This window comes from Pseudonaja textilis, chromosome 1 (assembly GCF_049901715.1).
Source record: "Pseudonaja textilis isolate UNSWEBS1 chromosome 1, rPseTex1.2, whole genome shotgun sequence".
NCBI lineage: Eukaryota > Metazoa > Chordata > Lepidosauria > Squamata > Elapidae > Pseudonaja > Pseudonaja textilis.
The window spans coordinates 208068780-208085027 of record NC_141990.1 but is presented as its reverse complement, the minus strand read 5'-3'; the positions used below and the strand labels follow the sequence as shown (position 1 = coordinate 208085027).

At 36.6% G+C, this 16248-nt stretch overlaps 1 protein-coding gene across 4 annotated transcripts in view; it reads right to left on the bottom strand.

The window, feature by feature from the left end:
* The window catches only part of NCKAP5 (NCK associated protein 5), a 666974-nt gene that overhangs the window by 336621 nt on the left and 314105 nt on the right, over positions 1-16248 (bottom strand). For all 4 annotated transcript variants that reach the window (XM_087920337.1, XM_087920334.1, XM_087920335.1 and 1 more), the window contains one exon: positions 2596-2729. In XM_087920337.1, the coding sequence (XP_087776463.1) occupies positions 2596-2729 (134 nt within the window). The remainder of the gene's footprint in view (positions 1-2595; positions 2730-16248) is intronic.

Here is a 16248-nt window from a genome sequence, read left to right as displayed (position 1 = left end):
TTAATCAGACTGTAATCACCACTACAGGTAGTCCTCGACTTATGACAATTGCACCCCAAATTTCTGTTGCTAAGCAAGACAGTTGTTAAATGAGTTTTGCCCCATTTTACGACTTTTCTTGCTGCGGTACTTAAGTGAATCACTGTAGTTGTTAAATTAGTAACATGGCTGTTAGATGAATCTGGCTTCCCCATTGACTTTGCTTGTCAGGAGGTCACAAAAGGAGACATGTCCCCGGGACACTGGAATCATCATAAATATATGTCAAGCATCTAAATTTTGATCATGTGACCATGGGATGCTGTACAGCAACCATCAGTGCCACTGTAACTCCAGACAATCACTAAACAAATGGTTGTTAGACAGGGACTATCTGTACACTGAATCTACTTTTCACAGATAGTCTCACTCATAAAACTCCCAACACTTTACTGCAAGGCTACAATCGTATGGAAATTAACTTGGAAATAAGTCTCTTGATCCCAGTGAAGCATTTTTTCAAAGTAATCTCATCACCCAACAACAGTTGCAGGTGTTTACCAAGAGTGCCATTTTTACTATAATGTTTTCACAGTTGGAAATAGCACTAGAGAAGCCTCCATAACTGTTTGCAGATGGGCTATTATATAATAATGTCTTTTATGGCTTCCCTTGGCCTAACATGAAAACTGAAATGATAGAAAGAAAACAATGTTGCCACTCTAACAACAGAGCATTTGTCTGGATATTACGCAGTCTGCGTGTGTGGGTGTGGGTATACCATAAGGGTTTCACAGAACGTGTCTATGCAAAACATCTAATTCTAGTTCATGTCCTTATTCAAATGACACTATAAAACACCTAGACAATTCTTCTTTGAGATTACTGCAGATAAATTAAGTACCAGAGAGGTTGCAGATAAGGTACTTCTAGAGAGGCTGAGGAGCAGGTGCTGTAGGCTGTTGCATGGGAGAGTAAGATGGAAGAAGAAATGTTAAAGGCAGCCGCTCGTTTGCTGCATCCTAAAACGCCCCTTTTTGCTGCACTCAGGACAGGGCTGGAACGCTGGAGCTGGCTGCGTGCTAAAAAAAAAAAATTGGGGGGGGGGGGAAGCTGCCTTCATTTTCCCAAGCCTCTGTAAATTGAGCAAAGCTCCCACAAGGCTCTGCAGAACACCATCAATCCTAATATAAAATGTTCCAGCTTGCATTCCAATGGGTTAAAACCACCAAGCAGATACTTAGATCCTGTGGAAGCAAATCTCTGTTAAGAATCATGTTGAATTTTCCCTGAACTCTGTGGTTGTTTCCCATACATCCACCCCTTTGCTGGGGGAAGGCTGCTTTGTGCTGCATTGTTGGAGCCTCCCGAGCATTTGTTTGTTTGTTTGTTTGTTTGTCAAACATGTACAAGGTAACCAGTGTAAGTATGAACGTAAACAAGAACAAAGGAAGTAAATACAGATAAACAGGGGCAGTAAGACAGGGATGGTAGGCATGCTGGTGCACTTATGCACGCCCCCTTTAAGGACCTCTTAAGAATGGGGTGAGGTCCACGGAATTCCCTGCTACGCATGAATTGCTTAATGATTGCTTTACTCAATGACTGAAATTTCAGGCTGGTCTGGTCATTAAGCAAGAACTACCTGTAACAGTTATGCCATTTTTAAGTCTGATAGGTTTATGTGAAGATTTTTTTTATCTATCTCAAGCTAAGTATTGCTCACCTGATAACAAAAGGAATAAGAGAGGATGTGTTCTAAAACGATAGCTTAAATGTTTTTTATCATTTTCTCATAATAGAATAAACCACATACAGCCTCTCTGCTCCCACTTCACATGTGAGGAACACGTACTAGCTCATTACGTTTCCTGTTATATCTGAAGTGGCAAAAAATAAATGTGAGATAGGATAGGTGATCATGCAAGTTCTGTAAGTAAAAGTAAAAAAAAAAAAACTAATAAAAGCCTTCCAAACATTATAAAGCCAACGTTTGATTTCCTGGTTTTATTTAGCATCCTGTTTGAAGAAAGCTGGTGTTTTTGTACAGAAATTCGTACACTGGCTTGTTAAACTGGGACCTGATTTTCCAAATGTGACCACTTCTCTTCATATGAACTGAATATACCTCAATGATAAGAGGGAAACAGCTTGTGCTGGTGTCTCTTAATACAGTAATAAACTATCAATGTCTTTATTGATAACTCGATTTTGCAGCTATGGGCTATGTCCTCTTTTATTTCATCATTTCCTAGGAGCATTCCCCCCCCACACACATACACACATACACATTCCTAAGGATCTTCTAAAGTCATTCCCAAATTACAGGTACTGTATGATACATGATGCTGCAAATGCAAGTCTTGCTAAACTGTTTTGGTTGATATATACTGGCTGCCAGAGCATTAAGAAACTGAACTGGATTCAAGAACATAGCCTTGCAACTTGGGAGACAATCGTGCCATTTGCAAGACAAGTCTCTATTGGACAAGGAAACAGATCAAGTTGAAAAAAATAATAACAATTATGACTACAATATCAACTGTTTATATATTCAAGGATATATGCGTATGTACATATTTAGATCAGGTAATTTTTTTCAGAAATGTTGCTTACCTTGAAAACTGCTGTTGCAGTCCACACATTTGAACCCTGTGGCGGTCAGATTCCAGGGTCATTTCTTGTAGTCTTTTTTCACTTTCAAATCTCAAATGTCGCTCTTCCTCCAACTCATGTACCAGCTTTTCGCGCTTTAAAAAAAAAAAAGCAAGTGACAAAATTAAGCAGAGTTCCAAAGTGTGACACTTAAGACCTAGACTGCTACTGCCATTGAAAGACAATCATGTAGAAGAGGGAGTTAAGACTTTTTACCCTGCATCCATCCCCTTCGACCAAAAGCCCATCAGATGGTTAGAATTTCAAAAACCCATACAGGTAGTCCTTTCCTAACAATTGCACTATTTCATGAGATCACACAAGTTTACAACAATCCTGAAAAAAATAACTTTGCACTGTTCCTCACACTTGTGGCTGTTCATCATCTCTGTGGCCACATAAAAAAGACTTGAGTATTTTGCAAACAGAGAGCATTTACAACCAATAAGTATCCCATGATTGTCATTGAACTGCTTCATAGCCAACTTTAAACAAGCAGAATCAATGGAGATGACGCCAATAAAATTGCAAGTCACAATTATACTTCAGGTGATTTGCTTAATGATCATAGCAGAAGTCAGTTCCTTACTCTATTGAGGTCACATGTCTTGCTTAATGACCATGTTACTTAGCAACAGGCTCTCCCATTCCCAATTGTGATGGTTAAGTGAGAATTACTAATGATTTCCTAGCCATCAAGGCTACTGGCCGATAAACTGCAAATCGGCAAAAAGCTGGATGGCATACAACTTTAATAAATTATTACTCCTATCACCGGTTTTTTGTTTTTACTTGCAGAGCTATATTTGCTTAAATGTTTTTTAACTATAATAACAAAATGCAGAATAAAAACAAAGTACAACCTGATCCCAAGAATTTAAAAGGTAAAAAGAAATAATGAGAGCAGCTGATTTTCAAGGATGAGAAACATTTGAATAATTATGTTTATTTTTTAATTTCTGGCAGAAACCCCCACAGTTGTTAAGTGTGCTTCAGAAAGGAAGAACCACTTCGGAGAATGCATCCTGCCTTACTACAACTGAAGTACTGTAGTCCTGTTGGAGACAGCAGGGAATCATCTCCTGAATTTACCATTTGTAATAGTCAGGCCCTGAGCATCTTGAGGACCAAATACATCTGAAATAGAAAATATGACAGCCTACGTAGAGCTACCTAGTCAGCTATGTCTGCTTTGTGACCAGTTCAATAAACTTAATTTTTCATGGAGACCAGTCAACTCTGTATGAAATTCAAAGCATTATAGAGACATTAATGGTTAAGCAGGGGTAATTAGAAATAGAAAGTTCAAAGAAAGATGAAATGAAGAAAGCACAGACAGTGATAATTACCTTATTATCTGTGCCTAATCATAAAGCAGCTGTTGAATGACAACAGAGCTATTTCCAAACCGCTGAGCTCATAAACATATGTGATATGACAAAACTATTTATCTAAAAAATAGAGGGTAGAGAGAAGTTTCTTTGTAATAAAAAATACCACTAAATTGTCATACTTCATTTTCTAAATTTATATCCTTCCAGTATCATTCTTTACAATCCTCCTGACAACCATTAAGTGCACATATTCCTGTATCCCCATCAGCCTGTTAGTGGTGAAGTGGTTCTTTCATTCAGTCAATGAAAAGAATTTTCTTTCTCCACTGAAAAGTACAAGATCTTCCATATCTCGAATTGTAGGATCCATAATCCTTTGTCCATCATGAAAAGGTTAGAACTTTAGGAGAGAGGGAGAGGGAGCGAGGGAGGGAGGGAGAGAGAAAACTTGTGTAATATTTTTCTCTGAAAGCTCTAACTTTTTCATAATACACACAACACACACACACACACACACACACACATACCTTGTTTTTGGGCTGCCATGAGTTTCAAATATATTTGATGCTTATAACCTAAATTTTATGAAATACCCACAGTATTGTATCAAATCTTAGACATATAATTTTATAACAGAATATAAAAAGCTTTCTTGGTATTAAGCCATTATTTGCACAAGCTATGGTGTTATAAATCATACTGGCTAATAAATTTATAATAGCAGTAACCAAGAGACCAAAATATGAGCCAGAAAAAGATCTCAAAGACAGTGATATATAAGCAGATGTCTTTAGCGGCAGATTATAAGAGATTAAATGAAACACCTATGCACATTGTAAACTATGGAGAATTGCACAGAGGAGACAGGACTTACGTGAAGCAAACCTCACATAAATATTTGGAAGTGTGAATGTTTAAAATGGGAAATAATAATATTTGGAAATAAATTTCCATAAAAGAAATTTAGTGACCTAATTAAATTAGCCAATTAAAATGTATTGTTACTATCTTATAATTTTGCAAATGCTGAAAAGGAGAGTTACAAAAAGCTTTGAATATAAGAAATGTGCAATATTTCACACCATCAGAATTCCGCAAAACTTAAATCCATTAAAACCAGTGCTGAGGTCCCCCTCTCATGGTTAGGATACAAAAGCAAATGTTAAGCAAAATGGATGTAATTCCTAAATAGCTAATAACAGGTTATTGTAAATTGACAAGGGACATTTGCAAGGTAAATGTGGCATTTATATGTGGCCATTCTTAAATCTGTCATATTCAGCCATCTTCCCCTACAAATATATCCTTCACTTTACTGGAAAATTCAAGGTTCTTATAGTTGCGAAGTAAAAACAATCAGGGAAAAAGAAAGCAATCACAGAGGAATCTTGCTTGCACATTTTCCAAGAAAATTCTGTTTCCTGTATCCCCTGAAAAACAGATTTCAGAAACCTCAAGCATCATGCACCACGTCATCTAGTGTTTTCTGAGAAAGCTTGAAACAGGTGTTTTTGTAAGCTACAATACTTCCCAACAGCAAACCCAACACAGGCTATTTTTTCCCCCTTGTGTCAAAGTTAAATTTTATTTCACTAAGGTCTGGTCTCAGGACAAATCTTCTGAATGGGATCTCTCTTTCTCTATATATAATTTGCAAGCGCAAAACGCATCATCTACCTTGAATTTCAAATAGCTTTGTTTTTATCTTTGTAAATCAAATTGTGCAAAAAAATTGTGAGTGTGCATACATACACCTACCAGGTTTAATGTAAGAAGCTCTCCTTTGGAGGCATAACTCTGAGTATTTGAACAAGAGGAGAGAATTCAGATCAGTTTACTTAGGCCTCTGGCAAAATAAAGCTAGAAAACCAGCACTGATCATCAGTATCAAATAGGATCATTTATTTTAAAGGTGTCTGACTTAAAGTTTTGTTCAACAGCTTTTGACAAAAGAACTTCATCTATGTGGACTAATTTAAACAGACAGAACCTGTAAAAACCATCAACTGTGCAGATATGGCAAACTTAAAGAATACTTAAGAGATAAGGAACTTTCTCATCTTTCTTAATGTAATGTACAGGTAGTCCTTGAATAACAACGGTACATTTAGTGACTCTTTGAAGTTACAATGGCACTGAAAATAGTGACATATGACTGTTTTTCACACTTTCGACCATTGCAACATCCCCATGGTCACATGATCAAAATTTAGATGCTTGGCAACTGACTCATATTTATGATGGTTGCAGGGTCTTGGGGGTTATGTGATCACCTTTTGCAGCCTTCTGACAAGCAAAGTTAATGGGGAAGCCAGATTCAAATGTGTTATTAACAACTGCAGTAATTCATTTGACAACTGTGGCAAGCCAGGTCCTAAAATGAGGCAAAATTCACTTAACAGCTGGCTCACTTAGCAATAGAAATTGTGGGCTCAATTGTGGTCGTAAGGTGAGAACTACCTGTATGTGTAACGGAAACAGATACAATAAAGTCAATAACTAAGCTATGTTACCCATCCATTCAAGAAATGCATACCAACACAATATCAAAGAGTATGATAAAACAAATAATTGTGGATCCTACTGAGCAAATCTGGGCATTTTTCTTTCAGTGGACTTCCAAGTGACCTTTAGGTTAGCACTAAACCAAATCTAGTTGGCAACCTTCTCTCCCTGATTTTTAGAGGCCCTGCAGAGAGAAAAAAAATCATACATACCGAAACTAGAATCTAAATCAAACCTTTTAAAAAGGTTACATTAGTAGAGAAAGTCATAGTAAATACAGTACTATGGAAATGGATCTATCAATGAACAAAATGAGAGTAATTTGCATTTTAAAAAAGGTCCTTAAAGCAATTCACATTAACAACTATGCAAATTTGGAAAAGGTGCATACAAGACGCCAAATGTTAGAAGATTTTGCAAATGGAAATAGTTATAAAATTTACGGTTTAAGAGATGAAATCTTCATCTGCTGACATGTAAAACAGAAAGTAGCGCTGTTAAACATGTTCCATACATCCAAACAGAAAGAGGTAGATATAAAAATGGAAGGATCAGATAAGTTGGTTTCTGTTAGTTTTTCTGTATTTATTTGTAAGTCTGCTATCCCTCTCTTTTTCAGCATTAATCATTAATTTTCTGCAAGAGAATTGGTATGAATGTTAAATGCAACAGCAGAACCAGCACTGTCTTCTAAATATTTCCTTATTTGTTTGATATGTGATCTTTGGACATACCCTACTACAGTAATATTTTCTCTGAAAAAATACCAATTATAAAAATTAATAAAATATATTGTGATTGGCCTAATGGCTGTTTTGGAATCTGATTTCCATCAACATCAGCAAATTTAGCAAAAACAATGAACTGTGGGAGTCAGAAAACTGAAATATCTCAGGGCACCCTACTACTGAATATTTCTAGCAACATGTCTTTCACAATAGGAGAATTCTGGGTTGTGCCTCACAGTAGACAATTTAAATTAATCTAATTTCAGGTAGCCCTTTGCTCCCGATCAAGTCCTGTTAAACTAAATATTTATTATCCTGCAATCAATACCTCTTTACAAAAATAAAGCCAGGCATTGACAAATAACCCAGCAGCACATTGCAGCTCTCTTGATAGTAGATTTTGATAACAGGAACAACAATCACTCAAGGTGAAAGGAACAGGAACAGAAAGAAAGGAAGAAAATGCTTACAGTTGTAACATTTTATTATATTGGACAAATATGATCACTGAACCCAGCCGTGTTAATTAATATGACTCTGTCGCTTACTACGGTTCCAAAATGAACTGCTAAAGGTGACATTTATCTTTTCTGTTTTACTCATACTTATGGTAGATTACATTTAAGAAGCCTGAAGTCATAGCAGCTATATTATAAAAAATCAGTTCTTTGAAAAGGTGGAATAAGGTCTTTTTAAAATGCAATTATACCACATATTATGCTATATGTGATTAAATGGTTAAAAATTAGAATTTAAAAATCAACAAGTACTGGAAAAATATTATTCTTCTAAAACCTCATATTTATACTTCAGCAATCCTTTAACCCTATCTTCCCTCTCCCAGAAGCAGGAGACACTATAAAATGGCTTAAGTTAACAACATCCCAATTTGCAAAAAAGTATCGGTACTGACTGATGTTTCAAGCACATCTTAATTCATTATATCAAAAGCTTTGTGGAGAGAGAGAGAGAGAGAGAGAGAGAGAGAGAGAGAGAGAGAGAGAGAGAGAGAGAGAGAGAGAGAGCATGTAGCTCAAAATTGCCACCAAGTATTTATGCCTGAAATTAAGTAGATAATTGCATTCTATATGCCATTCATCACTACCACTAAACTTTTTATTGCTGATTCCCTACTAGGGACATCAGGTGATGATGCTACAGTTGCATAGCAACCATTTTTTCCAGATGTAATAATCCTATACCTCTTGGCTTTCTATTCTAAACTTAATTCATTTTATGTGAATGTGGATATCGTGCCCTCTTCCTGAATCTTCCCCTTTTCAGTTCTGTGTTTTTACTTCCCATTCAAACACTGCCAATTATCTTGGCTATCTACCAAATTTTCTTCCAGTCTTTTGACCATTTCCCAAACCTTCACACTCTACTCATTTTTCCTTTGAGTTGGTCTTTCTCAGACTGCTGTCTACTACTGACCTTTTTTTTAATATATCTCTTTTTTTAGGGATTCTTCGCAACAACTTTCATTCTGAATTTTTAATCCTAGACAAACAAAATGTTTTTCCTATCCCTCCACAAAACTTAACTGAAAAATACTTACTGCCTGATTATTCCAAATTATAATTCTACTAAACTAGATGTTCTTCATTACCACATGCCATTGTTTAAAAGGATTGCTTTTATTCCTTCCGTCAACTTTTAACTATTTTCCATCTGTAAATCAAAGCAATGTTTTATATTTTCTCTTTCAGTTCTAACTAATTTCCAGATTATTCTAACAGTTTGTGTCATTAGAAAATAAATCTGTTCAACAGCAGGCAATAACAAATTCTGTGTATATTCTTTCCATTTGTCTATAAAACATGCCAAAAAAAGAAATCATGACATCCTAGCTAGATAGTTTAGCAACAATGGGCAGTGGATTTTATGATTAATATTTTTAGCCTATGGTGTTGTTCTTTTCAATCCAAGTAAGTGAATTAAAAGTACTGTTACTCTTTCCAGTATCCCCTTTTATTACACAGTAGCTCAAAATTGCCACCAAGTGGTAGGACACTGACTTTATTCACTTTATTTGGCTTTATTTATCCAGGATGTGAAAGATTTTAATTGCAGTTAAGCAGAATGACTGCTGTCAAACAGCTTTTTTTTCTTCCTTATAAGTGGTAGATTAATCTATAGTTAGAAATTTAGAAAACTAAATTACATATAAAATTACTGTGGGCGCAAAAGGCAAAAACAAAATTTAGAATAATAAAAATGACAAGCATTTAGCTCCACACTCTTGCTTTTTCCAGCTGTGCAGTCCTGCCAAAGCTAGGAGCATGAAAAAAACATCATTGCCAAATAGTAGTTTAATTATGTACAACGAACAACTGGGGCCAATAAAGTTGCAGTCACTACTAAAACTGCTTGTCATCTTCCACAGGCTAATAAACAGAAGCTATTAGGCATATTGTCTTCTATAATCTTGGGTAGAGACTCTGGTTTCTAAACTTAAAAGCACTAGAACCATATACATAATGTACTACATACTACACTGTAGCAGCAGCAAAAACAAGAACATTAAATCTTTACAGGTTAGTCCTCAATTTACAACATTTCATTTAGTGACTGTTTAAACTTACAATGGCACTGAAAGTGACTCATGACTGGTTTTCATACTTATGACTATTACAGCATCCCCATAATCAGGTGGTCAAAATGCAGACACTTGGCAACTGTCTCATATTTATGACAGTTGCCGGGGTCACCTTCTGATAAGCAAAGTCAATGGGGAAACCAGGTTCACTTAACCACTGTAGTAATAACTTAACAATTTCAGTGGTTTAACTAGCAACTGTGGCAAGAAAGATCATAAAATTGGGCAAACTATAACAACTGTCTCTTTTAGTTAGGAACTGGAATTTTGGGCTCAGTTATGATCTTAAGTTGAGGACTATCTTTAACTTGTTGAGTTTAAATTATCTAGGATATTTTCCCCAGTAAATGAAGGTATGCAATTTTGAAATCCATCTTGTAATCATGAAACATTTTCCATTTATGCAAGGAGCCAAAACTGAAACTGGCTTTCTAGCCTAATTAATTCTATATTTAAAGTTGTATGCTATATATGCGTTAAAAAGTATCTAACAAAATAAAAGGCACAATTTTAATGAGCAAGAATGCTTACATACTCAAATAATTAATTTTTTATCTTAAAACCACAAAGCTACTGACAAATGAATTTACAAATGTAATTGAGCTTCTAATAGCTTCTAGAGGCATTAATTAAATAAGTCTAATTTCCCTAAATTAAACATAATGAAAAGTTTTTGAGATGAAATAAAACGTGAAAAAGATGTGAGGCCGAAGATAATTTATATGAAAATATGATATTCACAAGTATGAAATGTAAACTCAAATCAATAGCAAAATAAATAATCTCTGCCTTGATCCAGTTATAGTGGGTATTCTCTGTTATTAAATACTAGCAAGCTTTGCTATTTTATCAAACTGATTCCACAAGATCCAGTCTTATCCTGATATACGCAGTCAAGAACAGAAAGTCTTTGAACAATTATAAATTCATTCATAAGTGTGTGCAGAATATGGAGTAACTTCTACTAAGAATCACCCAGTTAATAGAAACTACAGAGGTCTACAGATCAGCAGTTCTCAACCTGTGGGTCACGACCCCTTCGGGGGTCGAATGACCTTTTCACAGGGGTACCTAAGACCATCAGAAAATACATATTTTCGATGGTCTTAGAAACTGAGACACCGCTCCTCTATCCGTCTCCAGGCGGGTCCACCCAGATATGCCCACATACGAGTACCCGGTGTGATGACATCATCGCGCCAACCCCATCACATACACCCCATACAAATACAGGTGAATGTGACAGGGTTGGAGTCATAATGTACTTATGCAGACCAGTCACACATGTGTAGAGAGCAGCTACTGTGTAGAAAGCAGCTGCTGTGTTGAAAGCGCCTACTCTGTTAAAAGCAGCTACTGTGTTGAAAGCAGGAGTATTAGAGGTAAAATGATACTTCATGAATTATAATTACTAGGTAAATGTAAAATCATGTACTGTAAAAACATCAACTACTGCAAAAAAAAAAAATCTGTACCATGGGAACTTAATCTGGATGTTGATCGGCCTTTTTATAGTCAGCTATGGTTGATGTGAATACTGCCCCCTTGTGATAGTAACAGGTATGTAAAAAAACAACACAGAGAATGATAAATCATAGGAAATTTTAATGAACCGTATTGATTGAACTATGCCATGTATCAAACAAAATTTCAATTATTTATAATTAGAAATAAATATTTCACAATATATAATTACATATGGTTTTTGTGATTAATCACTATGCCTTAATTATGTTCAATTTGTAACAATGAAAATGCATCCTGCATATCAGATATTTACATTACGATTCATAACAGTAGCAAAATTAGAGTTATGAAGTTGCAACAAAAATAATTTTATGGTTGGGGGTCACCACAACATGAGGAACTGTATTAAAGGGTCGCAGCATTAGGAAGGTTGAGAACCACTGCTATAGATCTAATTTCAAGAAATCCTGCTCAAATTTTATTGATTCTCCTTTTCTCACTACCTACCCTTGACTCTTTGACTGCAATCTTCGCAGACATTCACAATTGTTATTCCCATCAATGATTGCCTACAATCCTTAAAACAGAACTTGGGCACCCCCACCTCTGTTAATTTTCAGAATACTTCCCTGCTGCATTAAAAGCCTCAGGATTCATTGAACATATACCAGAGGGCATACAATGTAAACTAAATAAAAGCAGAACAGGATATATATGAATGGATGCTACTTTATAATATTTGATATGGATATTTGTGGAATCATAACAAGTAAATAAGTATTAATAAGTATAATTAAATTAAATAATACAATGAATTGATGCAGCAGCTAAATATTTAAAATGTATATTTTAAGAATATATCTTCTTGCATCAGGTGTATGCATTTTATTTAGCATCTGGCATCTTCAGAGGTCATGGAATATAGTTTAAATGAAGTATCAACATATCACCCTAACATGGAACCACAACATTGCAATGGGATAGAGGTTATAATTGAAGCAGGAGTCAACTATTGTCATAAAATTATTACTATTAATAATTGTAATAAAAATATTAAATATAACACTGAATCAAACTAAAACCTAGAACAATTTTATTACTCTTTTTTATTTGATTAAACCACCAACTACTGTTATTGCCATTTGTAATAGCTATGGCCCTTGGTCTTCTCTTTTTGAAACCTCTATTGTCCCTTTAAAACTGATTTGAAGAATCTCCCAATAAAGTAGATCTGTGGCCCCATAATGCAGAAAAAGAGGGAATCAGGCAACCAATTCAACTGGCAGATGCCTTCCATCTCCAGACTCATTCAAATATAAAACTATATGGTGCCCTCATAGCAAACATAAGTGATACTCCTCTATATTATTAATTTTCCTAATAGGCTTGGAGGAATACCTGAGTGGAACGTTTAGAATGAATTAAATTTGTTCTATACCAAAACTGAAGAGTAATATCCACTGAAAAGCACAAGTGTATGCCTAGAAAAAAAATATTTTTATGGATATAAATTCACTGATTGTGTAACAAGTAATTATGAGAAGATTTCTAGACCATTAAAACTACAACCTTGTTCAAAAGAAGGCCCATTTTTAAAAACTGGTCAATGGAAAATAAATCAAATCAACCTATGGCAGAAGCAGAAAATAAATAAAACTTTAAAATATTATTTTGTCAGGGAATTGTGCAGCAGATGTCCAAACGAAGAAAGTGATGCTGACACACACTTGTAGCTTTGTATTTACAGCAAACAAAATGGATACATAACTACATCATGAGGCAAATTGTTAGATAAATCATAAAACAGCACGCAGAGCACACAGAAGAAAAAAGGCATTGGTACTTACCTGATACGCCCACTCTCCGTGAGCTGTGAAGAGCATCCAGGGTGTGACTTGATTGGGTGGGGGCTTGGCTGTGTTCTGATTGGGTGGGGGTGTGTTCTCATTGGTAGGGGTTTGGCTGTGTTCTGATTGGTTGGGGGTTGGCCGTGTTCTGATTGGCTGGAGGCATGTTCTGTTCAGGTGGGGGCTTGGTTGTGCTCAGGTTAGTCTTAGTTGCTGAGCACAACCAAGCCCCCACCTGAACAGAACACACCTCCAGCCAATCAGAACACGGCCAACCCCCAACCAATCAGAACACAGCCAAACCCCTACCAATGAGAACACACCCCCACCCAATCAGAACACAGCCAAGCCCCACCCAATCAAGTCACACCCCACTAGCAGTTAAAAGGAAGAAGCAGCTGCAAGCTCACATCAGTCTGAGAAGCACAGAGCCGGAGACACAAGCCTGAAGATGATGAATGAGACTACATCGAAACATTGCCTAGATACTTCCAATCTTACATGGGAGAAAACCCGAATAACCAAAGATCCACATACAAATACCCGCGAGAACCTCTGTATACATATACATGTGCCTATATCTATATGTATAATTGTGCATATGGTAAACAGTATCTAAGGGTCCCCAACAAGGGAAACCCCCAAGCACTCCAAGAGAAAACTTTCTGGATCACTGGTCCCCAACAAGGGAAACCAGCTAGACAGAATCTGAGGTAATCCATTCCTGTCAAAACCAAACGTCCCTCAATTTAAATGGCACTTGCAGTTTCAGTACGAAGAAATGATCCGAAGGCAATTGCAAAGAAATGCCTGTTTAATGACTAGCCTGTTTATCCAATGTCAGCCAGACAAGGGAGAACTAAATCCAGGGAGAACAAAGTGGGAAGGTACTGCCCCGATCCCCAAAAAGGGAAACCGGCGGGGAATGGCGCCTGTGATAATTAGGCATGAACTTGAGCCAGCCATTGAAAAGGGCGGGAAGCAGAATTTCTGTTGCTAATGTCTGAGCCGTCTAATGAGCCGCTGCTGCTGAGTTTCTAACTTGCAATTTAAATGTTCCTGTCAGACGAAACGGCAAGGCGAAGTGAGCCACGGCTGCGAGCGCTCCACTACAATCGCAGAGAAGATGATCGGAAAGTTAGATAAGGTAATTGCCTGAGGCAGTAGCCTCAAGCTGCCTGCGGAGTGGCAGGCTCCACTATTTACAAAGAAACTGTTTTTTGAACTAATCGAGGTAGCCTAATAGAGGGACCAGCCTGAAAAAGCCAAATTAAATGGGGAAGATTTTTAAAAGCTAAAATAACCCAAGAGCAAACCTGAATCAGAAACCGTTCCAGTCAGGGAATGCACAACCTCTTACCATGAAGGCTGAGCTAAAACTGGGGGACGCTGAGGTGTCCCGTGGAGGGGGAGGAGCATCCCGGAGTTTTAAGCCTAGCCTTTCCAGAAGAGACTGAAGCACCTCCCACTTCTGGATGCTCTGAACAGCTCATGGGAGAATAGGTGGGGAAAGAGAAATTTCCTCTTTTTACCCAGCAACCAATCATAATGTAGATTGCCTCATGTAGGAGCCCACACTCTCCAATCAATCAACTACAACTGTGTTTTCTGGCCACATTATACTCTTTACTGTTCCAGCTATTAAATTAAATACCTTAACATATTTATTATCTAATTTTTTTATATATTCAAATTGTATAACCACTCACCTCAAAACCAATGTTTCTGGGTGACAAAAGTATGATTAATAAAATAACCCACATGATTTGGTAGAAGCTTTTAAAAAAGGTCTTAGTGATATCGAACACCAATAAGATGTCATTCATTTGATATTATACCAGTGTGAATAGTCATCCGGATATTTTTCTAAGGAACATTTCCTCTGGGGAAACCATGTTGTATTTTAGGATGAAGCATTAAAATTATCTACAAATTTTAGAATTGTGTCATGCTGTTCTAGTCCTCCGCAACATCAAAGAGAAAATGGATGGAAGTATTCTTACTGGAATGGCTATACAGATGAGTATTTTATTTTTATACCATGTCAAAAAAAAAAACTGGTTTGAATGAATAGGAAATAGATTAAACAAGGGGTTTCAGAGAATTTTCTTTAATCTCTCTGTATATATTTTGAAGTGTATCCACAAACAGCATTTCTGATTTCAATTAAAGTAGTATCTAGAGATGCCAATCACATGAGAACACTGAATACTGTGCTGTAGAGAAAATACCAGCTGTCAAGTTATTCATTCTTCTAGTGCAAGCTTGTATATTATCTAAATCAAACACACTGAATCTTTGTAATTTCAGTTCTGATGGAATTATACAGGTTTCTTCATGTACTTTGCACAAGAGAACGTGCACTTAATGCAAACTGACAAACCTTTTACATTTCACACTAATACTGCATCCAATCCAGTTCGTTTTCATGATGCTTGAGTGACCTAATCTTACAAGTTAGCTCACTTAGTCCCATCTGGTGTGATAATTTTACTGAAGGAAAAGATAGGCTGCACACGAATAGTTTCATATTCTCTTTGAATACAGGAAAGAGTTTCAAGCAGTAATATGAAATAAAACTTTACAACTTTGTCTTTCAGCCATTTATTTTTTATTGACAGGTCTGATTCCCAACAATTCTGGACAGCTTAGTACAAAAGACAGAAAAGAGATCATGGGTGGGTCAAAGACAGACATAGCAACCCAAAAGCCCTCATATAACCTTCATCCTCCTGCCCTAAAGGCTGGAAGCATATTGTAGACAGGTTTTAATAGCTTCTGAACACTATCACATGCCATTCTGATTTCTGGGAGACATCCTGATCTCTGGGAGGATATTAGTATTTTATAGGATCAACGGGACCTGATTTACGCCCCTTCTGCCTAATCGTATGCTATGGACAGAAACAACCAGAAACAGGCAGATCCTCAAATAGCCAGGCCCCATGACAGGAATGACTGTATACTCTAGGTGATAAACTAGCACCTCGAATTGTACCCAGAAGCCAATCAGTAACCAGAGAAGCTGATGGAGCGGAGGGGAACATAAACATAATATGGCATAGTCAACAGTGCCCACACTAATGCCATTCTGGATAACTGTAGCTCCTAAGTGGTCTTCAAGGAAAATCAGT